Source organism: Eupeodes corollae, chromosome 2 (assembly GCF_945859685.1).
Source record: "Eupeodes corollae chromosome 2, idEupCoro1.1, whole genome shotgun sequence".
NCBI lineage: Eukaryota > Metazoa > Arthropoda > Insecta > Diptera > Syrphidae > Eupeodes > Eupeodes corollae.
Window position 1 is genome coordinate 58,654,674 of NC_079148.1, and position 13,821 is coordinate 58,668,494.

Here is a 13,821-nt window from a genome sequence, read left to right on the forward strand (position 1 = left end):
AAATTCAAATCTTGCGTTAATTTTTGGACACCCTTTACAATCACTTTGGGGGAAGTTTAATCTTTTAATACTTTCCCATGTTTTTTTAGACCATAAGCTCATGAGGTTTGGTTCTTCTTAATCTCCGAACTTGGTTTCTTATATTCAAGAAGGACACTATTTCAGAATTAGTATGACTTTGCAGTCTATGGTTGAGCGATACAGCGTATTTTTTAACAACTTCTGTAACCATTTCTATTTGTAAGTCACGATGTAGATAGGTATTTTGTATGTATCAAGGTGCATTAACTATTCCACGGAGGACATTGTTTTGGTATTTGTTTTCTTTGTACAGCGCCATAATTGGATTCCATAGGTCCAAACAGGCTTTAGTACTTGATGATACCGCATTATTTTGTTTTGATAAATCAGTTACCAAGTAACCAGTACATTTGTCTTTATTTCAAGTTTAGTTCTTCACTTTTCTTTTTGATGTGCTCTTTTCACTTTAGCTTCGCATCCAAAGACATTCCAAGGTATTTGGCCGTATTGGCGTAAGGTACAGCTTGATTATTAATTAATATTGATTATCTTTTTATTTGTAAAGTTTACTGTGTCAACGACATTTTGTAGTTTTACTTCTGCCTCAGAGACACATTTGTCGGGTACCAAAATTGCGGTATCATCTGTAAAAGTAGCCATTATGGTGTGATTAACAACTGGAATATCTCTTGTGTATAGTAAATACAGGGTAGGACCTAGGACACTTCTTTGTGGGACACCGGCTTCAATTTTCTTCAATTCCGAGTATTCTTGATCGTACCTTACTCTAAACAATAGGTCTGAGATGTACGATTTTAATATTTCAAAGTACTGCCTGGGAAGATACCTTCGCAGTTTGTACTCAAGTCCCTCATGCCAAAGCTTGTCAAAAGTTTGGCCAACATCTAAGAAAATAGCTGAACATACCTGTTTTTCTTCTAATGCTTTTTCTATTACATCCGATATTCTATGAACTTGGTCTATCGGGGAATGTTTATTTCTAAAGCCAAACTTCTATGATTTTGCTTAGTCTCTTCAGAAGCCGTTTTTTAAAAACTTTTACCATAATTGGTATAAGCGATATTAGTCTGTAAGCCGTCACTTCTGTAGGTGGTTTACCTTGTTTTTGTAAGACAATTACTTCAGCTATTTTCCAATGGTGCGGGACAAACCGGTGCTCAAGGCATGCATTTATTATATATTGGAGTTTTATGAAGGCTTTCAATGGCATTTCTTTCATAACCTGAGCATTAATTAGATCGTAACCTGTTGATTTTTTATTTGATAGTTTATGTAAGCTCATACTTTTTATTTCTTTAAGTCTTACAATTGGTATTTCACTTTCATCTATCTTATTAACAAACTGTATGCTATTTTTAGCCGCGTTTGATGGGTTTGGCTTAAAAACATTCGCAAGATCCATTTCCCATCTTGAGATTTCAAGGGCGAGTTTTGTAACTGCGGTTTTTTCAGGCGCTTGGCTGCTTTCCATAGCAAAAAACTGTTGAAGCATCAGTCGCTAAATTCCTTGGGAATGTACTGAGTGAATCATTTTTGAATTTGTTTTTTTTAAGATTGTTTCTTTTACGGTTAAACGTTGTTTTATCATCTGGAAATCTATCTATTACTTCAGTTTGTTTTCTTTTTTACAAGCTTTGGATTACTTTTTTCTAGTACTTCCGATTAACTTAGTGATAGAATGACTGGAGTATGATCTGATGACAGGTCATAATTACCTTCGACACTAATGTGATTTCGTTTGATTCCTTTAGCTACGAAGAATTCAATAACGTCTGCTATTTTGTTATCATCAGAAGACCAGTAAGTTGGCGACCTGGAGGAATAGAATTCGCAATTGTATTTACGGCCTGCTTGTAAAAGTGTTTTGCCTTTTGTTGATATAAGTCTTGAACCTCAATGGGTGTGTTTCGCATTGAAGTCTCCACCAACAAGAAAGTTATGCCCAAGAAGGTTAAATAGATCTGTATAGTCATCTTCTGTCGGGGAGCGCCTTGGTGGGCAGTATATAGCTGCTATCTTAAACATTTTTCTTTTTCATACAAATACTAATAGTTGTTACTTGGATATTTTCACTAGTAAACTTAGTTACTTCATAATGTTTTAAGCTTTCTTTTATAAGAATTAGCGATCCACCTCTTGCCTTGTCAGGTGGATGTGAAGCGTGGTAACATGAATAGGTTTCTATTACATTATCTAGACTTTGCCCATTGGAGAATTGAGTTTCGGACACCCGGCAAATATCGATATGTTCTAGATCTAAAAAGATTTTTAGTTCTGATGAATGTTGTATAAGACCGTTTGCATTCCATGTAGCGATTTTAAGTGTTCTGTCCATCAGCGACCTTTTCACTTAGCTGTTTGGTATTCAAATCCTGTTTATCAATTCTTTGAAAAATGTAGCATTACATCAAAGTTGAATCACCACTAATTAACTAACATAGGCTCTTTGTTTAAGCGAAATTTTAGGAAATTAAGTTCAGTTATTGAAATCAGCACAAGAATGCAATTTTCGGGGAATTTTTGTCTAATTACCGTGAAAAAGAATTCCATTGTACCTATTCACATGTTTTGCTTGTAATGTAGTATTACGAAGAAAACGTAACTCAGTTAAATTATTGCAGGACTTCTTGTCTGGTGATGTGAAAGGAAAATAATAAAGTGTACGACTTAAAAAACCTCAATTTAATAATTTTTTTTCGAAAACTGTGAGAGCGGTTTGTTTTAATCAATTTTTTAAATATACAATTTTTAAATTTTAGTATACAAATATTTTTAATACGCAGTTTTTTTAAGAAATTAGTAATACACGTTGGAATGGTCATAAATAGGGCTTGCAACCCAGAATCACGCATTGGCTATACACATCGGTAAATAGACCGCTTTTAATGTAAGGAGTGGCAGTATGGTGGACTACTTTAGAGAAAGCTATAAACCGGGACAAATTAAATAAAGTCCAACGTTCAGCTTGTCTTTGTATATAGCAGATAGAACTGCAATTCCACAGAAACTTCCAGATTTATATACATTCCAGATCATTCTGGTAGGATTGGGCCTTCCTGAAAGACGAGTCAATCCATTTTTATATAAAGGGTGATTTTTTTGAGGTTAGGATTTTCATGCATTAGTATTTGACAGATCACGTGGGATTTCAGACATGGTGTCAAAGAGAAAGATGCTCAGTATGCTTTGACATTTCATCATGAATAGACTTACTAACGAGCAACGCTTGCAAATCATTGAATTTTATTACCAAAATCAGTGTTCGGTTCGAAATGTGTTTCGCGCTTTACGTCCGATTTATGGTCTACATAATCGACCAAGTGAGCAAACAATTAATGCGATTGTGACCAAGTTTCGCACTCAGTTTACTTTATTGGACATTAAACCAACCACACGAATGCGTACAGTGCGTACAGAAGAGAATATTGCGTCTGTTTCTGAGAGTGTTGCTGAAGACCTGAAATGTCGATTCGTCGCCGTTCGCAGCAATTGGGTTTGTGTTATTCGACCACATGGAAGATTTTACGCAAAGATCTTGGTGTAAAACCGTATAAAATACAGCTCGTGCAAGAACTGAAGCCGAACGATCTGCCACAACGTCGAATTTTCAGTGAATGGGCCCTAGAAAAGTTGGCAGAAAATCCGCTTTTTTATCGACAAATTTTGTTCAGCGATGAGGCTCATTTCTGGTTGAATGGCTACGTAAATAAGCAAAATTGCCGCATTTGGAGTGAAGAGCAACCAGAAGCCGTTCAAGAACTGCCCATGCATCCTGAAAAATACACTGTTTGGTGTGGTTTGTACGCTAGTGGAATCATTGGACCGTATTTTTTCAAAGATGCTGTTGGACGCAACGTTACGGTGAATGGCGATCGCTATCGTTCAATGCTAACAAACTTTTTGTTGCCAAAAATGGAAGAACTGAACTTGGTTGACATGTGGTTTCAACAAGATGGCGCTACATGCCACACAACTCGCGATTCTATGGCCATTTTGAGGGAAAACTTCGGAGAACAATTCATCTCAAGGAATGGATGCGGCTACGTCAAGTCTAAAGTCTACACAAATAAGCCAGCAACTATTCCAGCTTTGGAAGACAACATTTCCGAAGAAATTCGGGCTATTCCGGCCGAAATGCTCGAAAAAGTTACCCAAAATTGGACTTTCCGAATGGACCACCTAAGACGCAGCCGCGGTCAACATTTAAATGAAATTATCTTCAAAAAGTAAATGTCATGGACCAATCTAACGTTTCAAATAAAGAATCGATGAGATTTTGCAAATTTTATGCGTTTTTTTTTTTTTAAGTTCTCAAGCTCTTAAAAAATCACCATTTAGATGGTTCAAAAACAAAAGAAGGGGTTGTTGGAGGTGTGTACTCTGAATGACTAAAATTAAGTCTATCATTCCGCCTTCGCAATCATTGTAGCGTGTTCCAGGCGGAACTTTTGGCGATAAAAGAAATCTTGTCCTGGTTTAAAGAAAACGTGATATCAACATCTGATATCCGTATCTGCCCTGGACTCTGTCTCTTTAAACTCTATAACAGTCCATTACTGTCGATCATCTCTAATAAAGATGGCACAACAGTTTATTTATTCACCTTTGCTGTGTGACGGGCCATAGAGACATTCCAGGTAACTGTAGGGCAGATGAACTCACCAGGAACTATACAGTACAGCGCTTTCTACATCGTTTAGCAATTTCTGCCATACCAATCGCTACTTGTACCTAAACTATTGCTAATGCTAGACGTATTGAAGGCGGCAAACACCAGGTGGAACAACATCAGCACGTGTCAGGTCAGAAAAAACATTTGGCCAACACTAGATTTAAAGCGATCACGGTGCTTGGTATCTCTAAGCAGATCGCATATAAGCTCGATAATAGGTGCCATAACCGCGGACAGTGTCTGATATAGGAAAGCACGCCACGAGGCTAGGCGTATTCTCAAATGAATTTTGTAGAAGCTGTATGGATGAGGAAGAGTAGGAAACAGTTCTTCACCTTCTCTGTACATGCCCTGCTCTAGCTCAAAAACGCAAGAATTACCTAGAAGAATTCTTCTTTAAAGATCTAAACGATCTAAATCATATCAGCATTAGAGTAATCAGCCTCTCACGCTTCGTAAGGGACTCAAACTTGTACATTGAGCTTAGGAGGAAGCCTCAAGATTCATGTGGTATCATAATGGGCCATTAAACTGGCCAAGTGTGTCCGATTCCATCATGGACAGCCACTTCAACCTAACCTAACCTAACCTACACGTTCGAAATTTATTACGAATGCAAAACTTGTCTTGTTCCTATGTTTCGCAAGTAAATATCGAAAATTCATGATTTAAGATTTAGGAGACGTGTTATTCGTCCACTTCTTTATACAAGGTATGAGTTAAAATGACTACTTTTAAGTTTTCAAGAATAATTAAATTTGGTAGAGCAGTAGGAAGGCAGTACCCTAGCGATGATGGTTAGTGCTAGAAGTCTTGGGTTCAACCCCTGCCTGTGCGAATTTAAGTTTTTTCCACGCGTAATGCCTCTTGCGAGCATGTCCGATGAATGGAACCTCAGTATTGTTTGCCCGGTTCTGAAAAAAGGAGACCCTCTAAACTGCGCCAACTATAGGGAATCAGTCTACTTAACATCGCTTACAAAATCTTCTCTGCCGTAATATGTGAATGTCAACAACCTGATAGGACCTTATCAGTGTGGTTTTAGACAAGGAAAGTCCACAGTTGATCAAATATTCGCATTATGGCAGATCCTGGAAAAAACTCAGAACACCAAATCGACACCCACCATCTTTTCATCGATTTCAAGGCCGCATATGACAGCATCTGCAGGGTCGAGCTGTATAGAGCCATGTCTAGTTTTGGCATCCCCGTCAAACTCGTCCGTTTATGCAGGATGACCATGGAGAATTCACGCTGCTCCATAAAGATTGGAAACAACTTAATAGAACCTTTCGATGTTAAAAATTGTTTAAGACAAGGTGATGCGCTGTTATGCGATTTTTTGTTAACATTGTATTTGAAAGAATTTTGCAGCGTCAACACTTGAAGTCTGTCCAATTACTACAATATGCTGATGGCATTGACATAATCGGAAGAACTCAGCGTGATGTCAATCTGGCTTTTGTGAGTATTGAGGCAGAGGCGAGAAAAATGGGTTTAACGGTTAATGAGGACAAAACAAAGTACATGCTGTTGTCAAGAAAGGACTTACAACACCGATGTCTCGGTCAAAACGTCACCATCGCCAGACGCAACTTGAGTTCGTTTATCTAGGCTGAGATGTTCGTAACAGCAGCGCTGAGATCAAACGAAGAATAACACGTGCTAACCGCTGTTTTTTTGGGCTAAGAAAGCAATTGAGTGGCAAAGTCCTCTCTCCAAGGACCAAAGTACGCTATATAAGACCCTCATCATCCTTGTCCTGCAATACGGTTCAGAAGCACGGACTATGACAAAAGCGGATGAAAGCAACTTGGGTCGTTTCGAGAGAAAAGTTCTTCGGGCGATCTACGATCCCGAGAAGATGGAACTTCAAGCTGTATGGGATGTACAGCGACATAGACTTAGCCAGAAAGGTAAAAGTCCAACGACTAAGATGGCTGGATTACGTAGAGAGCATAGAAACCAATGCTCCGGCCCGGAAAGTCTTCGAATCCCCACCCACAGAACAGCGCAGTAGAGGAAGACAGCGAATCAGTTGGCGCGCCCAAGTGGAAAGTGATCGCACTCAACTGGCCAATGGTTTCCTACTAAAAGTATTGGAGCAAAAACTAAAACGCAACGCCAAACATCTTGGCTTCAAACGGCGGAAAATCTAGACATTACAATGGTTCCTGGGCAGTAAAAGTGTACAGCAAGCCGATAAAATCTTTAGAGGAGCTTCGAAGGGGTATTGAAGTAGCTGCTATGAAAGTTAAAGGTTTTTATTTAAGAACACCGTTAATATTACCATTTGTAATTGGTCGCATTCACAAAGCTAGTGGCTAAGTAGTCTAGGGATTCTGATTGGCTTAATCTAACAAAATTCGGCTACAAAGTTAGTGGAGAATGATTTTGACGTTTCACAATTAGCTGCTCGGTAAAAACACACGAATTCGTAATAAAATAATAAAAATTTGATTTTATTGCATTTAAAAACAGAAAAGATAAGTTAAAATTATCAAATCAAAAATGTTTCTAATTTTATATATTTGCATTTTTCAATAATATGGCAGTTCCAGATTGACTAGCTTTGCATTCACAAAGCTAGTTGAACTTTGACTACGTAGCCACTAGCTTTGTGAATGCGACCATTATCATTTCGTCTGTGTAAGATGGTTAAACTCAATTCAATTCGATTGACCAATTTCAGATTCAAATTGTCAAAATTCATTGTTGCCTTGGTGAAATTTTAAATGTATTCCTATAAAACATCTAAATAAAAGTTTCAAATTGGCTGTGTTTGAATCGCGTAAGCTTTGTCGGCCATAGGAATGTGTTTTTTGAACGAAAAATATCTATCCAAGAAAATTTTCCAGTCATTTGCGAAAGCGTCTGGTAGCTCTATTCAGAATAAACATATTTGTTTAAAAACAACTTTAGGTATCAATTTGACTATCACCTTACAAAGATCAAATTTATTTTGATTGTCAATTATCAACAATCAGCTTAGCCATTTCCACCCCAGCATAAAAGTTCGTTATTAGAAGATCCTTACCAAGAACTGTAATCTTTCAATAAAAAAAAATCGTACCAATTAATATAACATGGCATGGAAATATAATAAAACAATAATTATTGTATTAAAAAGTTAATTTGAAAACCATTTTATTTAAGTGAAAATAACAAGGTGCCCGTAGGCATTATCCATTCAAACTTTGAATCGCTAATTAGACTTTTTGTCTTCTCCAACCGAACCAAAAACAGCTCTCAGACAAACTTTCCTGAATCTCTTGGAATTTTAAATGTAAGTAAGTTGGCCGGGATGTGTCCAGAATCACCGAGGGTTTTGATTGTCACACGTCCTGTTGGCCCAATTGACAACCAAGTAATTGAAGCATGATTTATGCTCAATCGCAACCAAGCTTCGGAAGGAAACTGCAACGCTCTGCACACGAAATAACGAATAACATTACCGTGGCCAACAATCATTGTGTAAGAGTCGTGCTCCTGGTTTACATTGGCTCGATGAAAATACCTTCTAAATGCAGTTTCAATCCTGGCGCCGTCGCGAAAGAACTGCTACAAGAGGAAAAGTTCTTTTAGTCGCTGTGGAATGTAAAACAAAAAGGGTAAAATCTACAGACCGATGATTCCGGCTTCCAATGTCCAACAGGTGGTTGTGGTGGAATTGGGGCACCTTCCCGAAGATATGGACAGTTTTTCTTCTTCTTCGAATCGAAGTCGATTTCGTTGAGAATTAAATTTGCCGTCTCTTGCGCTCGGACCATTGTCGATGCTACAACAGTATCCCAGGGTAAATCGAGTTCTTTTAATCGTTTTCCAGTTAATGTGGCCTGTGCTCGGCCTCTGGCAGTAAGATGGTGGGTGTCATCCTCTTCTCCTGCATCTAAGTATTCCCCATGTCGCACTAAAATGATATGTCTGGTTGCTTTTGGTCGGCATGCCTCAATGGCTGCGTTATAACGATTCTGTTCTTCAACCGAATCATTTTTGGGTGGACGGACTAGACTTTTGGGATCACGGCAGTCCCAGTCTTTGTTCCAAATTGAACACGGATTAATGAGTTTGTGGTCAATGGTAGTCCAGGAATTATGAACCACGTTTTCCTTTTCGGAGATTTTGTGGTAGTAGTAGGTGGCAAGTCCTGCTCCTGCCCCAGCGGTTATTGCCGACAAGCGGTACAACCGAGTCCAAACTACCATTTTTTAATATTTGTATGCCGTGGTGGCGGACGAATTTATTAAGAAATTATTAAAGAAAAAATATTTATTCCAGAGCACTTGAGGCATTCAACCGACACCGGTGGGAATTTGATTTTGTTGTTTCTCTGGTTTCTTCCTTGTTTCTTGATTTGAAAATTCGTTGACAAGTAATGACATCTTTAAGTTTCTTGCACAATGCACAAATCTAAGGGTGACTTCATACTATAACCTCCCCGTTTAAATTGACCAAACTTAAAAGGCTTGTTTAGACAGAACACGGTTCGGGCGGGACGTAAACAATTTTGCATGTCGAATTTTCAGTCTTTTATATAATTATACTTTGATGTTCAAACATAAAGCGATCAAGGCTAGCGGTTGAAAATAACACCTGAGGACCGATTCCAGAAAGCGCAGCGGATCGCATTGAAAGCGAAAATTCAATTTCGACCGTCTTCGCTTTGAGTTAATTTCAAAAGCGAACATGGAAGAAAGTGATCCTTCCTTTTTTTCCAGCTTAAATGTTAAATATTTCCAATTCATTTCCATAACATTTTTCCAATTTTCCATTTATTTGTCAGCTGTTTCCAAAAATATGACATTTCCTTCCACTAAAACTAATTGTTTTTCTCTGAAAAAAGTATCTTAATGTTTGTAGTTATATTTTAATATTTTTATTGGTTTCAAGTAAACAAAACTAGTTTTCAATGGACTCCATAAGAGGTTTTTTAAATGCAGAAAGAAGCAAGAAAACAAGTTAACTATTTAAATATTCAAAGAAAACTATTTTGAAGTGGGTCTTCGCCTCTTGATGTTCCCTCCAAAGAGTGTGTATTTAATTATCTTTTTCCAAATTGATTTTGTTTTATTGATTTTTGTTCAATAAGGTTTATAAAATTGTTTCGACTATCGCAAGAGGCATTTGTGTACGTTTTTGAAGAAATTAAAGATGATTTCAAACGAGAAAACACTACCTCTTTGCCTTCAATACTCAAGCTTGCCGCTACATTGCGATTTTTAGTGAAAGGTTCGTACCCAAAGAGCGTTGGGCAGGACTACCGAATCGCTATGGCTCAACCAACAGTATCGAAGGTTTTGAGTGAAACTCTGGACATGCTGAAGAAGAAACTTTGCCCAAAACACAAAACGTTTGAAATGACAGAGGAGGAAAAATTGAAGGCAAAAAAAAGGCATTTAGAATTCCCTTTGCTATTCCGCTATTCTCTTTTAGGAATTCTACGAGGGTCGAAAATTGCTTCGTGGAGGTATTTTTGTTTCTCCTTAATCAAAAAAAAACAATTTCGTTTAATATTCAACAAAAATAAGTAATTGATACCTTTAATTTAATATATTTAAAAAAACACAAATAAAACTTATTTTTGTTTACATTTTGTTGCAATCCACCACTATCACGCCTGTCGCTTTCATTTTGTTTTTGAGAATATAAAAACACAAATCCGTCATTAAAAGCGATACGCCGCGCTTATTGGAATCGGTCCTCTGAAGGGCCAATTATATTTGTAGATTCATACAAAGAACGCGACGGTCAAACGTTAAAACAAAAAGGAAGAATGGAAATGAGAAGAAATGCCTCTTCACTGATGCTTATTTAGTTCCTGCTCACTGCTTACGAGAAACTTAACTTCTTCACAAAAATTCATAACTTTTGCTGTTTAAACAGGACTTGGAATTTTTTGGATTCACCTTGCTGAATTATTTTTTGTCGCAGGAAATTACAAAAGAAAAAGAGTTGCCCTGTCTTTTAGAACGTGGTCAGCTTTCAGCGATCTTTTGACCCCTTTCTAAAAGCCAAGTCGAAGGGTCAAACTGCACCGAATGCGTTTTTATTATATAAAGAAATAAAAGTACCTCTTAACTACCATTTTAAGATTATGGACTAAGGAAATATTTGGTTTTCCGAAAATGTTATCCCAATTTCCTAACTTTTTTGGCTTTTGCTCAGTTTTTATAGCAGTTTCATTACACTCTCGTAGAGGGTTGCAGCACCACTGTACTATCAAAAAGTTATATGTCCGATTTCATAAACAAACACTAAAAGCACCTTTATCTATAAGCTTTTAAATTTTATCCGGCCTTTAATTTTTTTTCAGTTTCACCAAACTTAAAATAGGAAATGTCAGGGATATTTTTTGTTAAAATAGAGTTCTCTTAACAACCCTGTGCAAATAAAACTCCTTATTTCTTTCTATTAAGCGAACTGTGTGAGACAAAATTCGAAAACTTTATACGTTGAAATAAATGCTACACTGCATCAAAAAATTGCACGTACATCTGACTGTTTAGATTGAAAATGCACATACTTTATCAAAAATACTTATTATATATTTATTTTTTCATTAATTATTTTCTTTATTATGATAGAAGTAAAAACAAAATAAAATTCTGTTACATAGACTTCATAGGAATAAAAAAACAATAACAAAAAGGGAAGAAACTAAAATTAACATACAAAATTGCACATACACTTTAAAGTTTAATAGTTAATTGCTTCGTTTAGTACCTAGTATGGTAACCTTTTGCCTTAATAACATTCTTTAAGGGGTTTTGCATGGACAGAACTAGTTTTGAAGTCACTTCCGGTGGAATTTTGTTCCATTCTTCAATTAAAACGGCTTTCAGTTGATTTTTGTTTCTTATTTCCGATTCTCGGATTTTCTTTTCCAAATAATCCCAAAGATGTTCGATGGGATTTAGATCTGGGGATTAAGGAGGATGAGGCAACTGCGATTTCACATTATACAACAGCCATTCTTTCACAAGCCTTGAGGAATGCTAAGGGTCGTTGTCTTGCACTAATGCAAAGTCCTCGCTTAAGCCCATTTAATTGGCGCTGGCTTTTAAGTTGTCTTTTAGTATTTGCAGATAAACCATTTTATCCATCGTCGACTCAACAAATACTAAATTTCGCACCCTGCTAGCCCCCATCACTCCCCAGACCATGACATTTCCGCCTCCATGCTTCACTGTTGGCTGCATATTTCTTGTCTCCAAAGCCGTGTTTGGTTGCCGCCACACAAACCTTCTTCCATCCGACCCAAAAATGTTGAACTTACTCTTGTCAAGGAATATCACGTTCTTCCAGAAATCATCCGGCTTCGAAACATACGCATTTGCATAGTCCAAACGCTTTTGCACGTTTGTCTTCGAAATATAAGGCTTTTTTCTTATTGCACGTCCTTGATAACCCTTTGAATGCAATACGTTCCGGACTGTTTGTGGGTTTAGTGATATTCCATGACTTACTGTGATTTCTGCAGCTATCTTAGGAGCACTTATTTTTGGGTCAACCTTCACCATTCTTACGATTTTGCGTTCCATTTTGTCATTTAAAATTTTTTTTCGACCTCTTCCTGGGGCCATTTCGAAGCTTTTGTTTTTTTCATAATTTTTTATCACGCATTGAATAGTTGATTTTGATCTCTTAACAATGGATGATATTTCAGAATAACTTTTTCCATCCTTTTTGAGATCCACAATTTGTTTTTTTATTTCAATAGGAACTTTTTTATGTGATGATTCCATAATTAAAAAAAAATTTTTAATCGCAAAAAAAAACACTTTTAGCCAGATCAATTTAACATAACAGACTGAGTAAGAGATTTAATCTCATGATCGTACGAGTTTTTGGCTTGGAAAAGAACCGTTATTTCATTTTTGTAGAAAAAAACAACCGTGTACGTACATTTGTTTGGTGTACGTGCAATTTTTTTATACTCATAGAAACATATGTCTATGAAAAAAAAGTTATAAGAAGAAAGGTCGAAATTTGTATTACCTGTTAATACTGTACTTACATCTATGTATCATTTTTTGTTCAAAAAAAGTCAAACGGTACGTGGATTAGGTTATAAGTACATTAAATATAATAAATTTATTTCAATTCGATTGATGTACGTGCAATTTTTTGATGCAGTGTATATGGTGGGATACTATTAGTTCTATGCGGCAAACAGTTCATTTTGAGCTATTAAACATAATCTCCGAAGCAGATTTGATAAGATCCTGTTACATAAAATCTTAAAGTAATAAGCACTTGATTTAATGCACTGCCGGGTTTATTTCGGTTAGTTTTATGCTCCAAATGATGGCCAAAAAAACTCAACAACTGATCCACAGATGCTTTGCAAAGTCGAAACCACATTTTGAAGTCAATATAATCATAGTCCAAAAATGGATTCTTGTCAACGCGGAATACTCTTGAACAGCGAAAAACTATATGTTGTCCTTTTTCGTCAGATGAAGATGACCAATCCAAAAAATTAAAATCATAAAAATGATATTATAAATAGTAATGCAAAGTTGAATTTGTTTACCTATTCATTCTGTTTCTCCAAATATTAAGTATACAAATTTTACAAAACAAAACATCAGCTTTCAATCTATCATATCTATTTTTTAATGACACTTTTAAAATTTTATGAGCCAAAAATGGGCATGTTTTTTTAAAAGGTGTTTAAAAGCTTGTATACTTTAAAACGCGTGGTGAAACCAAAATATATCATTTTACAGTCTAAAATCCTGTTAAATGTTTAAGAGTTGTTTATGAAACTGGGCCATAGCATTTTATGAGAATTAAAAAAAAAAAGTTACCACTCGTGTATTCTCTCCCACTACTGGACTTGGACTTATACCTATCTCCCTCTACTTAACTGCATTATACAATTGAAGGTACATGTAAATCCACTTTTACGTTTTCGATAATACGAACTAATAATTTAGGCTTCTAATGACTATATTTTTTCACAAATATGTTTTTTCCGGAATCATTTACTTTTTGTAAATTGTAAATTTTTCCTTGCGCTTCCAATATCACAAATTGTTTACATTAAGTTTCAGAATCAATATTTTCATAAGAAAAATAACTTAAACGATATTCGGTAGTAA

General features: G+C 36.3%; 1 protein-coding gene across 2 annotated transcripts; it reads right to left on the reverse strand.

Moving 5' to 3' along the window:
* Nucleotides 1-7,828: 7,828 nt before the first annotated feature.
* Nucleotides 7,829-9,064, reverse strand: LOC129945551 (serine/threonine-protein phosphatase Pgam5, mitochondrial). 2 transcript variants are annotated; one of them, XM_056055362.1, is made up of 2 exons: nt 8,341-9,064; nt 7,829-8,272 (listed from the first exon to the last, which is right to left on the reverse strand). In XM_056055362.1, exons 1-2 carry the CDS (start codon nt 8,917-8,919, stop codon nt 7,964-7,966), a joined length of 888 nt encoding a protein of 295 aa, XP_055911337.1. In that variant the 5' UTR covers nt 8,920-9,064; the 3' UTR covers nt 7,829-7,963. The 2 variants fall into 2 exon arrangements, with proteins under 2 accessions (XP_055911337.1, XP_055911336.1); XM_056055361.1 differs by having other exon boundaries at nt 7,829-8,275; nt 8,341-9,061.
* Nucleotides 9,065-13,821: the final 4,757 nt, after the last annotated feature.

What these genes read in the sequence shown, in the direction of transcription:
- LOC129945551 (XM_056055361.1), bottom strand. Translation starts at nt 8,919, where the DNA reads ATGGTAGTTTGGACTCGGTTGTACCGCTTGTCGGCAATAACCGCTGGG. An exon ending in ATTGGAAGCCGGAATCATCG is followed by an intron (nt 8,276 to 8,340) that starts GTCTGTAGATTT and finishes TTCCTCTTGTAG; the next exon opens with CAGTTCTTTCGCGACGGCGC.